Source organism: Aquarana catesbeiana, linkage group LG04 (assembly GCF_042186555.1).
Source record: "Aquarana catesbeiana isolate 2022-GZ linkage group LG04, ASM4218655v1, whole genome shotgun sequence".
Classification (NCBI taxonomy): domain Eukaryota; kingdom Metazoa; phylum Chordata; class Amphibia; order Anura; family Ranidae; genus Aquarana; species Aquarana catesbeiana.
In genome coordinates, this window is record NC_133327.1 from 76,947,541 (window position 1) to 76,964,298 (window position 16,758).

The 16,758-nt window shown below is 42.8% G+C and overlaps 1 protein-coding gene across 2 annotated transcripts in view; it reads left to right on the plus strand.

Moving 5' to 3' along the window:
* WDR35 (WD repeat domain 35) overlaps window positions 1–16,758 on the plus strand; it is a 136,992-nt gene that overhangs the window by 81,557 nt on the left and 38,677 nt on the right. For both annotated transcript variants that reach the window (XM_073625339.1, XM_073625340.1), the window contains exons 20-22: window positions 3,764–3,900; window positions 9,040–9,243; window positions 16,340–16,486. In XM_073625339.1, coding sequence (XP_073481440.1) covers window positions 3,764–3,900; window positions 9,040–9,243; window positions 16,340–16,486 — 488 coding nt within the window. The remainder of the gene's footprint in view (window positions 1–3,763; window positions 3,901–9,039; window positions 9,244–16,339; window positions 16,487–16,758) is intronic.

The window sequence follows — 16,758 nt, forward strand, 5'->3', positions numbered from 1 at the left end:
TGCCCAGTCTAAGGTTCTGAGCACTCTGGAGAGGGTTTTAGTCCAGGATATCCCTGTACTTGGCCCCATTCATCTTTCCCTCAATTGCAACCAGTCGTCCTGTCCCTGCAGCTGAAAAACACCCCCACAGCATGATGCTGCCACCACCATACTTCACTGTTGGGACTGTATTGGACAGGTGATGAGCAGTGCCTGGTTATATCCACACATACCGCTTAGAATTAAGGCCAAAAAACTATCTTGGTCTCATCAGACCAGATAATCTTATTTCTCACCATCTTGGAGTACTTCAGGTGTTTTTTTTTTTTTTTTTAGCAAATTCCATGCGGGCTTTCATGTGTCTTGCACTGTGGAGAGGCTTCCGTCGGGCCACTCTGCCATAAAGCCCCGACTGGTGGAGGGCTGCAGTGATGGTTGACTTTCTACAACTTTCTCCCATCTCCCGACTGCATCTCTGGAGCTCAGCCACGGTGATCTTTGGGTTCTTCTTTACCTCTCTCACCAAGGCTCTTCTCCCCCGATAGCTCAGTTTGGCCGGACGGCCAGCTCTAGGAAGGGTTCTGGTCGTCCCTACCGTCTTCCATTTAAGGATTATGGAGGCCACTGTGCTCCTAGGAACCTTAAGTGCAGCAGAAATTTTTTTGTAACCTTGGCCAGATCTGTGCCTTGCCACAATTCTGTCTCTGAGCTCTTCAGGCAGTTCCTTTGACCTCATGATTCTCATTTGCTCTGACATGCACTGTGAGCTGTAAGGTCTTATATAGACAGGTGTGTGGCTTTCCTAATCAAGTCCAATCAGTATAATCAAACACAGCTGGGGCTCAAAGGAAGGTGTAGAACCATCTCAAGGATGATCAGAAGAAATGGACAGCACAGAGTTAAATATATGAGTGTCACAGCAAAGGGTCTGAATACTTAGAACCATGTGATATGTCAGTTTTTCTTTTTTAATAAATCTGCAAAAATGTCAACAATTCTGTGTTTTTCTGTCAATATGGGGTGCTGTGTGTACATTAATGAGGAAAAAAATGAACTTAAATTATTTTAGTAAATGGCTGCAATATAACAAAGAGTGAAACATTTAAGGGGGTCTGAATACTTTCCGTCCCCACTGTATACCTGCTGAAAGACTGACAAAAAATAAAATCTGTTCATCCTGCCGAAAGTCTTGTCAGGCGATAATTCCCTGGTCCCTCTGCTTTTTGACTGTTATCAGTTACATTGTTTCCATCTATTTCTGAAGACTACAGAACACCTCTTCCCTATGTTTATAGAGGAGAGAAAGGGGATGGTTTTCTGTAGTCCCAAAACACTTCCTATGCTAGGGTGACAATGCTTTATCCTCCATAGATACAATACATAAGTAAGGAAAGAGTTTTCACATGACGGACTGGAAGTGTGTTAGTGGCATGTTCACTAGGTAGAAATAAAGAAAACAACTCTGAAAAAAAGAAAACTAATACAGCTATCACAGCTAACAACTGCAAATTGTATTAATGTATTAAAACGTTGTTTTGGGTTTAGATACACTTTATGTTCAGTAACCCTTAGCAATAAATTAGCATTTATCTGGTGCTGATCTGTCTTCAGCAGAGTGAAATATGTTTAGTTGCAATGGGCTATATATCTAAGAATTATTACTCTTATTTTTAAATAAATCATTCTCTGTTTTGTAGTTTCTGCTCAGCTGGTAGCAGTCTGAATGTCTATAGCCTAATGCATTTTGGTTATTGTGTATCATTTTAAAGTATATGTAAACCCCATCAATGAACTTCTTTTATTTACTTTCTTTTGGTCAATAAAATATACCACTGAAAGTGTTTTATTATACAGTGCCTTCAAAAAGTATTCACACCCCTTGAAATTTTCCAGATTTTGTCACGTTACAACCAAAAATGTAAATGTGTTTTATTGGGATTTTTTGTGATGGACCAACACAAAGTGTCACAAAATTGTGAAGTGGAGGGAAAAACCATAAATGGTTTTCAACATTTTTTACAAATATTTGAAAAGTGTGGCGTGCATTTGTATTCAGCCCCCCCCCCCCCAGTCAATACTTTGTAGAACCACCCTTCGCTGCAATTACAGCTGTAAGTCTTTCTGGGTATGTCTCTACCAGCTTTGCACATCTAGAGAGTGACATTTTTGCCCATTCTCTTTGCAAAACAGCTCAAGCTCTGTCAGATTGGATGGAGAGCCTCTGGGAACAGCAATTTTTAAGTCTTGACACAGATTCTCAATTGGATTTAGGTCTGGAGTTTGACTGGGCCATTCTAACACATGAATATGCTTTGATCTAAACCATTCCATTGTAGCTCTGGATGTATGTTTAGGGTTGTTGTCCTGCTGGAAGGTGAACCTCCGCCCCAATCTCTTTTGTAGACACTAACAGGTTTTCTTCTAAGATTGCCCTGTATTTTTCTTCATCTATCTTCCCATCAACTCTGACTAGCTTCCCTGTCCCTGCTGAAGAAAAGCATCCCCACAACATGCTGCTGCAACCACCATGTTTCACGGTAGGGATGGTGTGTTCAGGGTGATGTGCAGTGTTAATTTTCCACCACACATAGCGTTTTGCATTTAGGCCAAAACATTCCATTTTGGTCTCATCTGACCAGAGCACCTTCTTCCACATGTTTGCTGTGTCCCCCACACGGCTTCTCGCAAACTGAAAATTGGACTTCTTGTGGCTTTCTTTCAACAATGGCTTTCCTCTTGTCACTCTTCCATAAAGGCCAGATTTGAGGGGTGCACCACTAATAGTTGTCCTGTGGACAGATTCTCCCATCTGAGCTGTGGATCTCTGCAGCTCCTCCAGAGTTACCATGAGCCTCTTGGCTGCTTCTCTGATTATTGCTCTCTTTTCCCGGCCTGTCCGTTTAGGTGGACGGCCATGTCTTGGTAGGTTTGCAGTTGTGCCATACTCTTTCCATTTTTGGATGGTGGATTGAACAGTGCTCCATGAGATGTTCAAAGCTTGAGATATTTTTTTTAAAACCTAACCCTGCTTTAAACTTCTCCACAACTTTATCCCTGACCTGTCTGGTGTGTTCGTTGGCCTTCATGATGCTGTTTGTTCACTAAAGTTCTCTACCAAACCTTTGAGGACTTCACAGAACAGCTGTAATTATACTGAGATTAAATTACACAAAGGTGGACTCTATTTACTAATTAGGTGACTTCTGAGGGCAATTGGTTTCACTAGATTTTAGTTAGAGGTATCAGAGTACATAAAATCCCAATAAAATACATTTACGTTTTTGGTTGTAACATGAAAATGTAGAAAATTTCAAGGAGCATGAAGGCACTGTATCTCTTTGAGAAAAGCACATAAATACCAGTACATTGTTCCTGAAATCCAGTGAGCTTCTAACTTGCTGTAGTGAGCTGACAACACTGTGCCTCTGTTGCATTGAAATCCCATGAACTCTTATCAGCCCGGCCCAGGTTACTGCTGTTAATTCGGAAACTCTTCTCCTTTATGTTGTGGAGAAGAAAGGGGGGGGGGGGGTTCTGTAATCCAGCATTAGAATGACAGCGCTGCTCCTGATACAGAACAGTGAGTGAGTGTGTTACTGTTGGAAAATAAGCCTAAAATAATGCAGCCACGACATTCATTAATTTTTGTTCTTCAGTTTAGATTGATATTCTAATAATATACTACTCAACAGATTTGCAGAGGTTTTTTTCAGACTTTTCCAAGCCATATTTAAATGCCCAGAACACAGTTTGTAACATTGTCATTGTTGGTTTTCCTATTTAGGATCCCGAACACCCTAACAAGGACTATATCATTAATTTTGAAATCCGGTCATTGCGAGACAGCAGGGCTTTAATTGAGAAGGTCGGCATCGAGGATGCGTCCCAGTTTATAGAGGACAACCCTCATCCAAGGCTCTGGTAATTCAAAATGTTAATATTTTTTAATTATCAGCATAGGATGCATTTTGTAATGTTTGGGCTAGTGATATTTATCAAATATTGTTAAGTCCATATATTTGGACACAGGCACAATTTTCATACTTTTGGCTTTGTATGCCACCAGAATAAAATGAAAACAAAACAATCCAAATTAATTTTGTAGTGGAAACTTTCAGCTTTAATTCAAGGGGTTGAACATAAATATCAAGTACATGTTTTAGGAACTGCAACCATTTTTGTACACAGCCCCCCCCCATTTTCAGGGGCTCAAATGTAATTGGACAAATGAATATAATAAATAAAATGTTCATTTTTAATATTTTGTTGAGAATCCTTTACTGGCAATGACTGCCTGAAGTCTGGAACCCATGGACATTACCAAAGACTGGATTTCCTCCTTTCTGATGCTTTGCCAGGCTCTAACTGCAGCTGTCTTCAGTTGTTCTTTGTGGGTCTTTCTGCCTTTTAGTTTTGCCTTCAGCACGTGAAATGCATGCTCAATTGGGTTAAGATCAGGTGATTGACTCGGCCATTGCAAAATATTTCAGAATCGTCCATCTGTACTGTGAAGCGCTGTCCAATCAACTTTGCTGCATTTGGCTGAATCTGGGCTGACAGTATATCTCTAAACCAGGGGTCTCAAACTGGTGGCCCTCCAGCTGTTGCGAAACTACAAGTCCCATGAGCCATTGCAAGGCTAACAGTTACAGGCATGACTCCCACAGGCATGATGGGATTTGTAGTTTTGCAACAGCTGGAGGGCCGCCAGTTTGAGACCCTTGCTCTAAATACTGCAGAATTCATCCGGCTGCTTCTGTCTTCTGTCACATCATCAATAAACACCAATGACCCAGTGCCACTGGAATCCATGCATGCCCATGAAATCACACTGCCTCTACCATGTTTTACAGATGACGTTGTGTGCTTCGGATCATGAGCTGTTCCAAGCCTCCTCCACACTTTTTTCTTCCCGTCATTTTGTAACAGATTAATCGTTCATCTGTCCAAAGAATGCTTTTCCAGAACTGGTCTGGCTTTTTTAGATATTTTTTGGCAAAGTCTAATCTGGCTTTTCTATTCTTCAGGCTTATGAATAGTTTGCACCTTGTAGTGAACCCTCTCTATTTGCTCTTGTGGAGTCTTCTCTTGATTGTAGATTTTGACAGTGATACGCCCACCTCCTGGAGAGTATCCTTCACTTGTTTGGATGTTGTGAATGGGTTTTTCTTTACCATAGAGAGGATTCTGCGATCATCCACCACTGTTGTCTTCCATGGACGTCCAGGCCTTTTTGTGTTGCTGAGCTCACCAGTGTGTTCTTCTTTCCCCAGAATGTAGCAAACTGTTGATTTGGCCACTCCTAATGTTGCTGCTATCTTTTTGATGGATTTGTTTCTTTTTTGAAGCCTTACAATGGCCTGTTTCACTTGCATGGACAGCTCCTATGAATGCATGATGTAGGTTCACAGCAATAGATTTCAAATGCAAATACCACACTTAGAATCAACTCCAGACCATTTACCTGCTTAATTGATGAAGAAATAATGAAGGAGTAGCCCACATCTGGTGATAAAACAGCTTTTGATTCAATTGTCCAGTTATTTTTGGTCCCTTGAAAATGGGGGGATGGCTATTCTTAAGAGCTGTAATTCCTAAACCCTTCCTCCGATTTGGATGTACATACCCTCAAATTAAAGTGTGCACTTTCAGCCCATATCCGTTATGTAACTATAGATTGAAAATGTTTTGGTAAATACCTGAAAAAAACTAAAAATGTGCCTGTGTACAAATATATATATGGACCTAACTGTGTACAGTATTTAATGTAGTCATTAGTTTGTTAATTTAGTATATACATATTACACAAACGTTTTCAAAGAGTATCAATCCCCCTGCATCCAGTTACACTCATAAGACCTAGAGCATTGGTTCTCAACTCATCTCCTCAGGACCCACTAACAGGCCAGGTTTTTAAGATAACTGAAATACATCACAGGTGATATCATTTGCTGCTCAGTGATTGCAGTATTCTAGTCTGCATCTCCCCAAGGTAATACGTAAAATCTGGCCTGTTAGTGGGTCCTGAGGACAGGAGTTGAGAACCACTGACCTAGAGAGTAATTAGGGCGATTGGTCAGCATGATTAAACGGATCAGAGCGCACATAAACGCAAGTGGGTAAAAAAAGCATCGGAATGTATTACAAACAATGCGTGTAAACGTGTATGCAGAAATGCACCCAGAACACTGGATTTGTGGTGGGAAAAAGCCTTCAATGTATGGCATTAGAATTAAGGACTAGGCCCTATCTAAGACCTCAGGTGGAAATATGATATCCAGGATAAGCTAAGCTTAGATCTGTGCTGCATATGTACAGACTATACAGTACACAGAAGGATATGAGCACATGATATACAACAGAGGGAAACATGGCAAACAGGAGCAAGGGACTTATGGAGATCAACAGGCACAGGAGTAAAGGAATACAGTACAGTGACAGGCTGGAACTATGTTATACAAAGTTGACTTGATGTGGCTTTTTTATACCAAAATGTAGAAAAGGGTGCATCTGTATGTTTGTTGTGTCTCTTTTGGCGATATTTTTCCTCACTTCCTGTCCCAGTGTCTTAACTGTCAGTAGAAGTGAGGAGAAATCTGCACAGGGGCACAGAAATTAAAGTGATATCACCTACATACTGTAGGTTATAACAATTCACCATTTTTTCCAATACAAAAAGTAAGGGGCATTTACGGTATAGTAGAAAGCAATGGTCTCCAAACTGTGGGCCGCAAGCCATATGCTTGCCTTTTATCTGGCCCTTGGAGTGCTATTCCTTCCTATGATAAGAGGCACTATTCCTTCTATTGACACCAACAATGGGGTATAATTGCTCACACTGATATAAATGATGGAACACTATTCCTCCCACTGACACCAATGATGTGCCACTATTTCTCCCACTGACACCAAAGATGGGTCACGGTTTCTCCCAGTCATACCAATGATGAGGCACTATTGCTTCTACAGACCACAGTGACCCGGGTCACTATTCCTTCCACTGACCCCAACAGTGCTGCATAATTCCTCCCACTGACACCAATGATGAGTCAGTATTCCTCCCACTAATATCAATGATGGGGCACTATTCCTCCTCACACTGACCACAGGCACTATATAATTTTCTTTTTTACTCCCACTGACTACCAAGCTTTGTGCATTGTTTACCACAGTCCAGACCCCTTAAAGCCTGAAGGACAGTAAACTGCCCCTTTGTTTAGAAAGTTTGGAGATCTTCTAGTTAGGGAGATCAGTAGTCTACTCTCCATTCCCTGCACATCACAACATTATTATTTAGAATATTCTTCATTCTTTTTAGAAGTAATTCCGGTTCCATGCCTTAGTAATACAATCTTATATTTACTTTCTAAATTGCATCGAGAATTTGACAGCTGGAATTTGATTGGCCATTATAGGCAAGCCTCCGCTTTATCATTTGCTTGGGTTTTTTAAACCTCCAGGCCAAGAAGACTTGACTTGTTTTGGTACCTTTTGGAGTTTGTTCATCTACTTTCCTGGTAGTGAGTTGCTTTGGGTAATGAAAAACTGAAAGCAGTTTGCTGTACATTGAGTAATTTATGGCATTGTTCTTGGATTAAGCAGATGATTTATGCTTTAATGAGCAGAACTGGCTGAGAAGGGATTTGTACTGTATGTGTTACTTCCAGCAGAGCAGTGTGGAATGTCAGATACACTGAGGTCTAGACTGGTGCTGGAATGTCATGTGAAGCCTTAATCATACGCAGCAATGTATTTCATGAAAATAAACACTGCCACAAAGCTGCTTTTTGTTACATGGACACCTTATGTCCAGGTGCTACCCAGGCTATAAAACCATTTCAGCAGTAAATCTATAGTTCAGTCCGGGACTTTAGCCCTGTTATTAGCAGGGAAAGAATAACATTTTTACATTAAGGTATAAACACAGATTTTTTGAATTAATAATTCACGATTTTCCCCACCAAATAGTGTAACTTTACTCTGCGCATAGGTGCATGCATGAGCATTACAAGATGGTGTGAAAGTCCAATTTATGAAGAGATGAGCTGTGAGCCATGATCAGATTCTTTCATTTATATTCAGCTAAAATCTGATTGGTGATATGGCCTAAAAGATTGACATTTACCATATGGGTATCTGGGGCAGGTTTCCAAAATTTTAGCCATTTTTTTTTTTCAGGATATGAGCTCGTTCGTTTTTAATTATATATATATATATATATATATATAGATATAGATAGATAGATAGAGAGATATATATTGATATATATATACAGATATATCTATATATATAGATAGGAATATATATATCTATATCTTTTTTATTTTTTATTTTTGAAGCAGCCTACATAAAGGAAACAGGGGTGCCTCCCCAACCCCATATATTCAGGATTTAATGCTCATTTAGTATAGGGGAAATGTAATAGAGAGTATTACTTTCCCTTTTGCATGGTCCTTCAGGTTTGCCCCCTGCTAGTTTCAATATTTATGACCAGTCCCGTAAATCTGCTTCTCTCTCTCTCTGTCCTGTTTGCCAGCATCAATCTGGAACAGTGCAGGACAATCTGCTTCTCTATTACAGCACTTTTAGACCAGCCTTTCTCAATCAAGGTTTTGTGGAACCCTGAGGTTCAGTTGAAAGTTGCTAGGGATTCCTTGAGCAGTGGCAGATTGATTTCCTTTCTTATAGTTCCAGGGCTGATGTCACGCTGTAGAGCCTGCAACATGGGACCGGTGGAGTCTGTTCTTGACTCTCAAATACATTATTACTGACACAGCTATAACATAAGCAGAGGTTCCCCAATTTCTAAACATTATTTGAAAGGTTCTTCCAGGATGCGAGAGGCTGCTCTAGACTAATTGAGCATTGTTTACAGAGCTCAATAGCTCCAGTTCAAATTTACCCATAAAGTAATGAGTCAAACAGGTTATTTATCCCTTATGAGAAGGCTTTGTCAGCAGTTTCAGTGATTCAACTGTTATCTGTTGTAGAGGTTTAAATATATGGTGTTCCTATATTATTGAATACAATAACCTTTTTACATGAATTTGCATTTTACAGGCGGTTACTGGCTGAGGCTGCCCTACAGAAACTGGATCTTCAAACTGCAGAACAAGCATTTGTACGCTGTAAAGACTACCAAGGCATAGAGTTTGTGAAGCGACTGGGCAATCTACAGAGCGAGCCCATGAAGCAAGCAGAGGTGTCTGCCTATTTTGGCAGGTTTGAGGAAGCAGAGAGGATGTATTTGGATATGGACAGGAGGTGAGATGGGAAAACTGTAGAAAAAAAGGGCATTAATATGCTACAACAATCTGCTTATCTTAAACAAAATCTGATCCCTCATGGCTAAAATATTCTATTACAGCATGACCTTATTTCATTTTCCTGCTATAAACCCTCTCATCCACCATGAATGTCTGTCCTCGTTTTATCTAGTTCTCTGAAATAAGCATGTATTAATAAGTAAATAGTGTGCAGTGTGTCTGCTATTACCTTTATTAGCTAGAAAAGCCTCATGTGCCCCTCTCTGATTCAGTTTCACTTACGGTATTTACTGGATTCTGATTCTTCCCTAACACATGGTTGAGCTTCATCAACTGCCCGGTCCAATGAGAATGCCCTTATAAACCACTAAAGCTCTCTTTTAACATTGTAATGGAGAGTTTAGCTATCAAGCCAAATGAAGTCAGACCCCAATAATAAAATTAAAGTAAATCAGAGTATCCGATAAGCTCTTCTGGCCAAGTTAGTAGAAAACATACAAACAAAACATACTAGAGATGAGATTCTCAACAAATCCATAGATGCAGTACAATATGTAGGTTGTCACACCAGTGCTCCTCACCTGACATAGCCAATTGTCAGTACTGAATGGGTCTCAGGCAATACTCGAATGGGTCAAAGAGAAAACATATAGCTTACACTATACAAGGTGGTTCAAGAGGGATATCTCCTAGGACACACCATAGCTAATCAGGTAGCTAGCATGCAAAAAAAAAAAAAGTCGGGGGAGGATGAGGTTGTTGGGGGAGGGGGAGGAGAAGGAAGAGGTGATGGGGAATGAGCGACATCTGGGTTCCCACAAGAAGGTATCGTCCGAACCACCATGATACCCAGAGCACTTAATTACATCTGTGAACCTACGATTTCTCAATATTCAGAAGAGCAAGTGAACTCGCTCCAATAGAACCATGTTTCTTTCTCGAACATCACGGGACACAGAGCCACAGTAATTACTGATGGGTTATATAGGGTATCACTGGTGATTGAACACTGGCACACCCTATCAGGAAGTTCAACCCCCTATATAATCCCTCCCCTTGCAGGGATACCTCAGTTTTTACGCCAGTGTCTTAGGTGATGGACGTGTAAAGATGTCCTGTGCTGAAGCTCCAAAGGGATTATCCTATATCCTATACTGGGGCAAGCCAGGCAGACCGGATCCATTCAAAGTGTCCTTTCTAGGCCGAATTGGATGGTACCCGGGCCTCGTGTCCAAAGAAACGAGGTTTTACCTGTAATGCTTCTCTTTTTAGAGAGCTGGACCCCGCATATTAGAAAATGGTTTTCTAGCCTAATTTCTAGCTGGGTGCTTTACGGGGCCCAGAACTGCAGGATCCCCCTATTCATAGGGGGCCCCAGTCTCTGACGGTTTTTTCAAACGGAGCCCACCGTGAGAGGTGAAGATTGGGTCTGTGTAAACTGAACCCTGCGGCTGGATAAGGTAAGAGGAGATTCCACTGAATTTTCTAATTCTAGTAGGTTTCTCCTTTAAGGTAAATGCATGCTATGCCTATTGTGACCACCGGGGGCTGCCAAGAGCACAAACCTTGTCATGCTGGATTGTCTGTCTCAGTGTTCATGCTGCACATGTTTCAGCGTCTCAGGCTGGCTCACGGTAGGATGGATGGGGGGATTTCTCATGTTTGAATGTTCCCCCCAGGCTAGAGAGAGGCCACAGGGGTCTAGAAAGCGGTTACACCGCTCAGGCACCGCTGCCTCGGCCGCCATTTCCGACCATTGCCGTTTTTAGGCAGGTCTTCACTACCAGCTTCTCTCCCTCCTCCCCCTCCCCCAGCCTTCCTCCATAGTATTTCAGGAGAGTCGGCCAGCGCGGGAAGCGCTCGTTTTTTTCAAAATTCGAGGGGGGGTGGTAGAGGGGGGGGGGGGGCGGGACGTCAGCACAGGTGCTTAGACTCCCACTCAGGCCAGCTGCAGGCTATTAAGGCACTCTGTACAGGTGCACACAGCCTTTGGAGAGACACAGAGCTGACGGTCGCATGTAATGTGGGACACAGGCATTCTCCTAGGCAGCATTTACTGAAGTAACACCAGACTGAGCATTGGGTAGCAAGGCTTTTAGCCAGACTACATCGCTCAGCAGGCAGTGTTCATTTGTATACCTCACACCTTGTTGCTTTGCACTATGGGTAGAAGAGGTTCAAGAACCCCAAGAACCAGATACACTAGGGGATCTCGTTCAGGTTCTGAGGGCCCCCTGTCAGCAGCATCCTCCCCCCCTGAAGGGACAGGGACGGCTAGCCAGGGAGAGCCGTTGGGGTCAGGGGCTACACCTGCTTCTGGCACTTCAGCCCCTGTATACATTACTCAAGAGGTTTTTTCCTCAACCATTAATGGTCTAGAGGAAAGATTAATGGCTGTGATTACGTCTTCACTCAGTAGAAGAAAACGCACTAGGCCTTCCTCTGTTCCCCAAGACCCTCAGGAAGAGGAGTTCTGGGATAAAGGAGATGAGTCCCTTTCAGAGGATCAGGATGGGACGGATAATTCCTCTTCGGAGGAATCAGGTGGAGAGGGACCCTCTGCGACTTCCCAAGAGGAGAAAGTCTTAGTGCAGATCCTTACTGGATTGGTCCGCTCCACATTTAAGTTGCCCGCACCTGAAACTGCTAAAGAATCCTCTTCTGATTTGGGGTCACTGAAACCTTTCCAAGCAGCACAGGCTTTTCCTGTTCACAATTTACTTGAAAAGCTCATTTATTCTGAGTGGGATCACCCAGACAAACATTTTTTTCCGCCGAGAAAGTTTTCAACACTTTATCCGATGGAAGAAAAGTTTATTAAAATGTGGGGAATACCGGCCATTGATGCCGCCATTTCCTCCATAAATAATAGTCTGACTTGTCCTGTAGACAATGCTCAGATGCTCAGGGATCCTGTAGATAAAAAGATGGAATCCCTATTGAAGGATGTTTTTTCCTTAGCAGGTTCAGTGGCTCAACCTGCAGTAGCAGCGATTGGAGTCTGTCAATACTTAAGAGACCATGTTAAGCAGGTCATCAAAGTATTACCTGAACAGCAGGCCCAGGGGTTTGCTAACCTTCCAGCGGCCTTATGCTTTGTGGTTGACGCCATTAGAGATTCTATCCCGCAAAGGACCAGAGATTGGGCTTCTGTTCCAACCTTTTTACGGTCCAAAAGACAAATGGGGATGTCAGACCCATTCTGGATTTAAGGGATCTGAACCGATTCTTAAGGATTCAATCCTTTCGTATTAAATCAATTCAGACAGTAGTTCCCACCCTGCAGGGAGGAGAATTTCTGGCATCGATAGACATCAGAGATGCATATCTGCATGTGCCCATTTTTCCTGCTCATCAGAAGTTTCTGCGCTTCAAGGTAGGAGGGCGCCATTTCCAGTTTGCGGCTCTGCCTTACGGGATAGCCACTGCACCTTGAGTGTTCACAAAGATCTTGGCTCCTCCTCTGGCCAGATTAAGGGCTCAGGGTATAGCTGTCATAGCATACCTAGACGACCTGCTCTTGATAGACCGGTCGGTAGCCTCTTTGAATGGAAACTTGAGGACCACAGTCAGGTATCTAGAACACCTGGGTTGGATCCTCAACCTAGAAAAGTCTTTCCTAAAACCAGTAAGAAGACTGGAGTATTTAGGTCTGACTATAGATACAAGCCAGGAGAAAATATTTCTACCCCAGGCAAAGATCGCTGCTTTAAGGGAGCTGATTCTGGCAGTCAGGACCAAGAAGGGTCCCTCTGTCCGCCTTTGTATGAGGCTACTAGGGAAGATGGTGTCTTCATTCGAAGCAGTTCCCTATGCTCAGTTTCATTCAAGAATGCTGCAACACAGTATTCTGTCGACCTGGAACAAGAAGGTTCAGGCATTAGACTTTCCGATGCACCTGTCGCATGCGGTGCGTCAGAGCCTCAATTGGTGGCTCATACCCGAAAACCTACAGAAGGGGAAATCCTTCCTACCAGTTACCTGGACGGTGGTAACAACAGATGCCAATCTGTCAGGTTGGGGAGCAGTTCTGGAACAGTCTGCGGTTCAGGGGATATGGTCCAAGACCGAGAGGACCTTACCCATCAACATTCTGGAGATCCGGGCGATATATCTAGCCCTAAAAGCCTGGACTATCAGGCTACAGGGTTGTCCAGTCAGGATCCAGTCCGACAATGCCACAGCAGTGGCTTATGTCAATCATCAGGGAGGCACCCGGAGCCGAGCTGCTTAAAAGGAGGTGAACCAGATCTTAGTCTGGGCAGAGATGCATGTGCCATGCATATCGGCAGTTTTCATCCCGGGAATAGAGAACTGGCAGGCAGACTACCTAAGTCGCCAGCAGTTACTTCCAGGGGAATGGTCTCTGCATCCCGATGTCTTTTGGGCCATATGCCAAAGATGGGGGGTTCCAGATGTAGATCTCTTTGCATCCCGATTCAACAAAAAGATAGACAGATTTGTGGCAAGGACAGAAAATCCTCTTGCATGTGGGACGGATGATCGTTGGTGATTCCGTGGCATCAGTTCTCACTGATTTACGCATTCCCGCCTATTCTGCTACTGCCACGACTCCTTTGCAGGATCAAGCAGGAAAGGAAGTCTGTACTTCTGGTGGCCCCCGCTTGGCCCAGAAGGACTTGGTATGCAGGAATAGTAAGGATGATGGTGGGTTCCTCGTGGACCCTACCGGTACGCCCAGACCTGTTATCTCAAGGTCCAGTGTTCCATCCTGCCTTACAAAAGCTAAATTTGATGGTTTGGCTATTGAGACCCACGTTCTGAAGAGTCGTGGGCTCTCAGGTCCTGTCATATCTACCTTGATTAATGCAAGGAAGCCAGCTTCCAGGATGATTTATCATAAAGTCTGGAAAGCTTATGTATCCTGGTGTGAATCCAGAGGTTGGCATCCCAGGAAATATGTCATAGGTAGAATTCTTGATTTTCTACAATTAGGATTAGAGATGAAGCTGGCCTTGAGTACCATCAAGGGCCAGGTCTCTGCTTTATCAGTATTATTTCAGCGGCCACTTGCTTCGCATTCTTTGGTCCGAAGCTTTATGCAGGGGGTGATGCGTCTTAATCCTCCGGTTAAAGTACCCCTAAACCCCTGGGACTTGAACTTGGTCCTGGCTGTGTTACAGAAACAGCCTTTTGAACCAATAAGTCAGATTCCTTTGGTCTTGTTGACAAGGAAGTTAATTTTTCTGGTGGCCATCTCTTCTGCTAGAAGAGTTTCAGAATTAGCAGCCCTTTCCTCTAAGGAGCCTTATTTGATTATACACAAGGGTAGAGTGGTACTGCGCCCTCATCCTAGTTTTTTACCGAAGGTGGTTTCTGATTTTCATTTAAACCAAGACATTGTTCTGCCTTCCTTTTTTCCAGATCCCTGTTCTCCGGAAGAGAAATCTCTACATTCGTTGGATGTAGTAAGAGCAGTTTAGGCCTATCTCGGGGCAACTGCTCAGATCCGCAAGACGGATGTTTTGTTTGTGCTGCCAGAGGGTCCCAATAGAGGACAGGCAGCGTCAAAAGCTACCATTTATAAATGGATTCGACAATTGATCATTCAAGCTTACGGTTTGAAACAGAAGATTCCTCCGTTTCAGATCAGGGCACATTCCACAAGGGCTATTGGTGCTTCTTGGGCAGTGCATCACCGGGCCTCTATGGCTCAAATCTGCAAGGCCGCAACCTGGTCTTCAGTCCATACATTCACCAGATTTTATCAGGTGGATGTGAGAAGGCATGAGGATATCGCCTTTGGGCGTAGTGTGCTGCAGGCAGCGGTACAGGGTCCTCAGGTCTGATTGCACCTTACTTGGTCGTGGTTCCCCCCCTCAGGTAGCATTGCTGTGGGACATCCCATCAGTAATTACTGTGGCTCTGTGTCCCGTGATGTTCGAGAAAGAAAATAGGATTTTTTAAAACAGCTTACCTGTAAAATCCTTTTCTTTCGAAGGACATCACGGGACACAGAGGTCACGCCCCTCTTCTAATACACTATATTGCTTGGCTACAAAACTGAGGTATCCCTGCAAGGGGAGGGATTATATAGGGGGTTGAACTTCCTGATAGGGTGTGCCAGTGTCCAATCACCAGTGATACCCTATATAACCCATCAGTAATTACTGTGGCTCTGTGTCCCGTGATGTCCTTCAAAAGAAAAGGATTTTACAGGTAAGCTGTTTTTAAAAATCCTATTTTTACAGAAGCGTTCTGCCTGATGGTTGGCTGATGCTACAAGCAATTCCATTTGGTGGATTTCATTAACCTTCGCGAACCACAGGCTGATGGGTGTGGCTGCCGCTTGCTTCCATAACAGAGGGATGCAAGCTTTTGCCACATTTGGTATATGTAGTAAATAGGAGCGTTTATACCCCATCATCGGTGTTAAATGTAACAGTAAAGTCTGTGCCTCTGATGGCATCTGTATGTAGTTTGAGGATCCAGTGTCGGACTTATGCCCAAAAATCAGCAAGGCCTGGACAGGACCCGAAGATATGGAGCATTGTACCCTCCTCTTTGCCGCACCTCCAACACAATGGAGAGCTCTGAGGAAACAACCTGTGTAAGGTCGCTGGGACCCTGTACCATCTGGTTTAAATTTTGTACCCTATCTCCTTAATTTTACCTTTGGCCTATGGGCCATTTGGATAATTGATTCACTTTGTTGTTCAGTGAAGTTTGTGTGCAGCCCTCGTTCCCATTTAGATATTTCAGAGAGAGGGAGGTTGGCCAGATGAGTTAAAATATGATATGATTGGGACAAGCCATGCCCCATAATTTCTCAAATTCCATAGGGTCAGCAAGAGATTGGAATCTGGTGCAGCTGTGCATGGTAGCCAGTCATCTTCTAAACTCCGCTTGTTCAATTTAAGCTTTGGTAATAAAACCTGGAGGCTGATTGGTTTCTATGCAGAAGTGAGCCTGATTTTGCACTCTCCAGCTTTATATATAAACCCCAAGTGTTTAAGTTGCATTGCCTTCCATAAAGAATCTTTTACATCATCATTCTTTGTAATTTCCAGTTGTAAATTTATATGTATAGCATATGACTTGCTGCTGAGCTAAACCTTTCATACTCTTTACAGAGATCTTGCCATCAGTCTAAGAATAAAGTTGGGTGACTGGTTCAGAGTGCTGCAGTTGCTCAGAACGGGTGCCGGGGACTCAGACGATGCACTGCTAGAACAGGCCTACAATGCCATTGGTGACTACTTTGCAGACAGACAAAAATGGTATGGATAAGTACATACGATATTTCTATACTATTTTACAGAAGTCCATTTTCAATTATAAACAACAACCATATCTGATATTGAGATATATATATATATATATATATATATATATATATATATATATATATATATATATATATATATATATTTGTGTTTTATATTATCCTTCATTGTTGCTTATGTTCATTCTTAGGCAAACGCTTAAATGATCAATAATTAATCAAGGGTACAATATTATGTTCTAGTGTCTAACCTCTCTCTTTATTAAT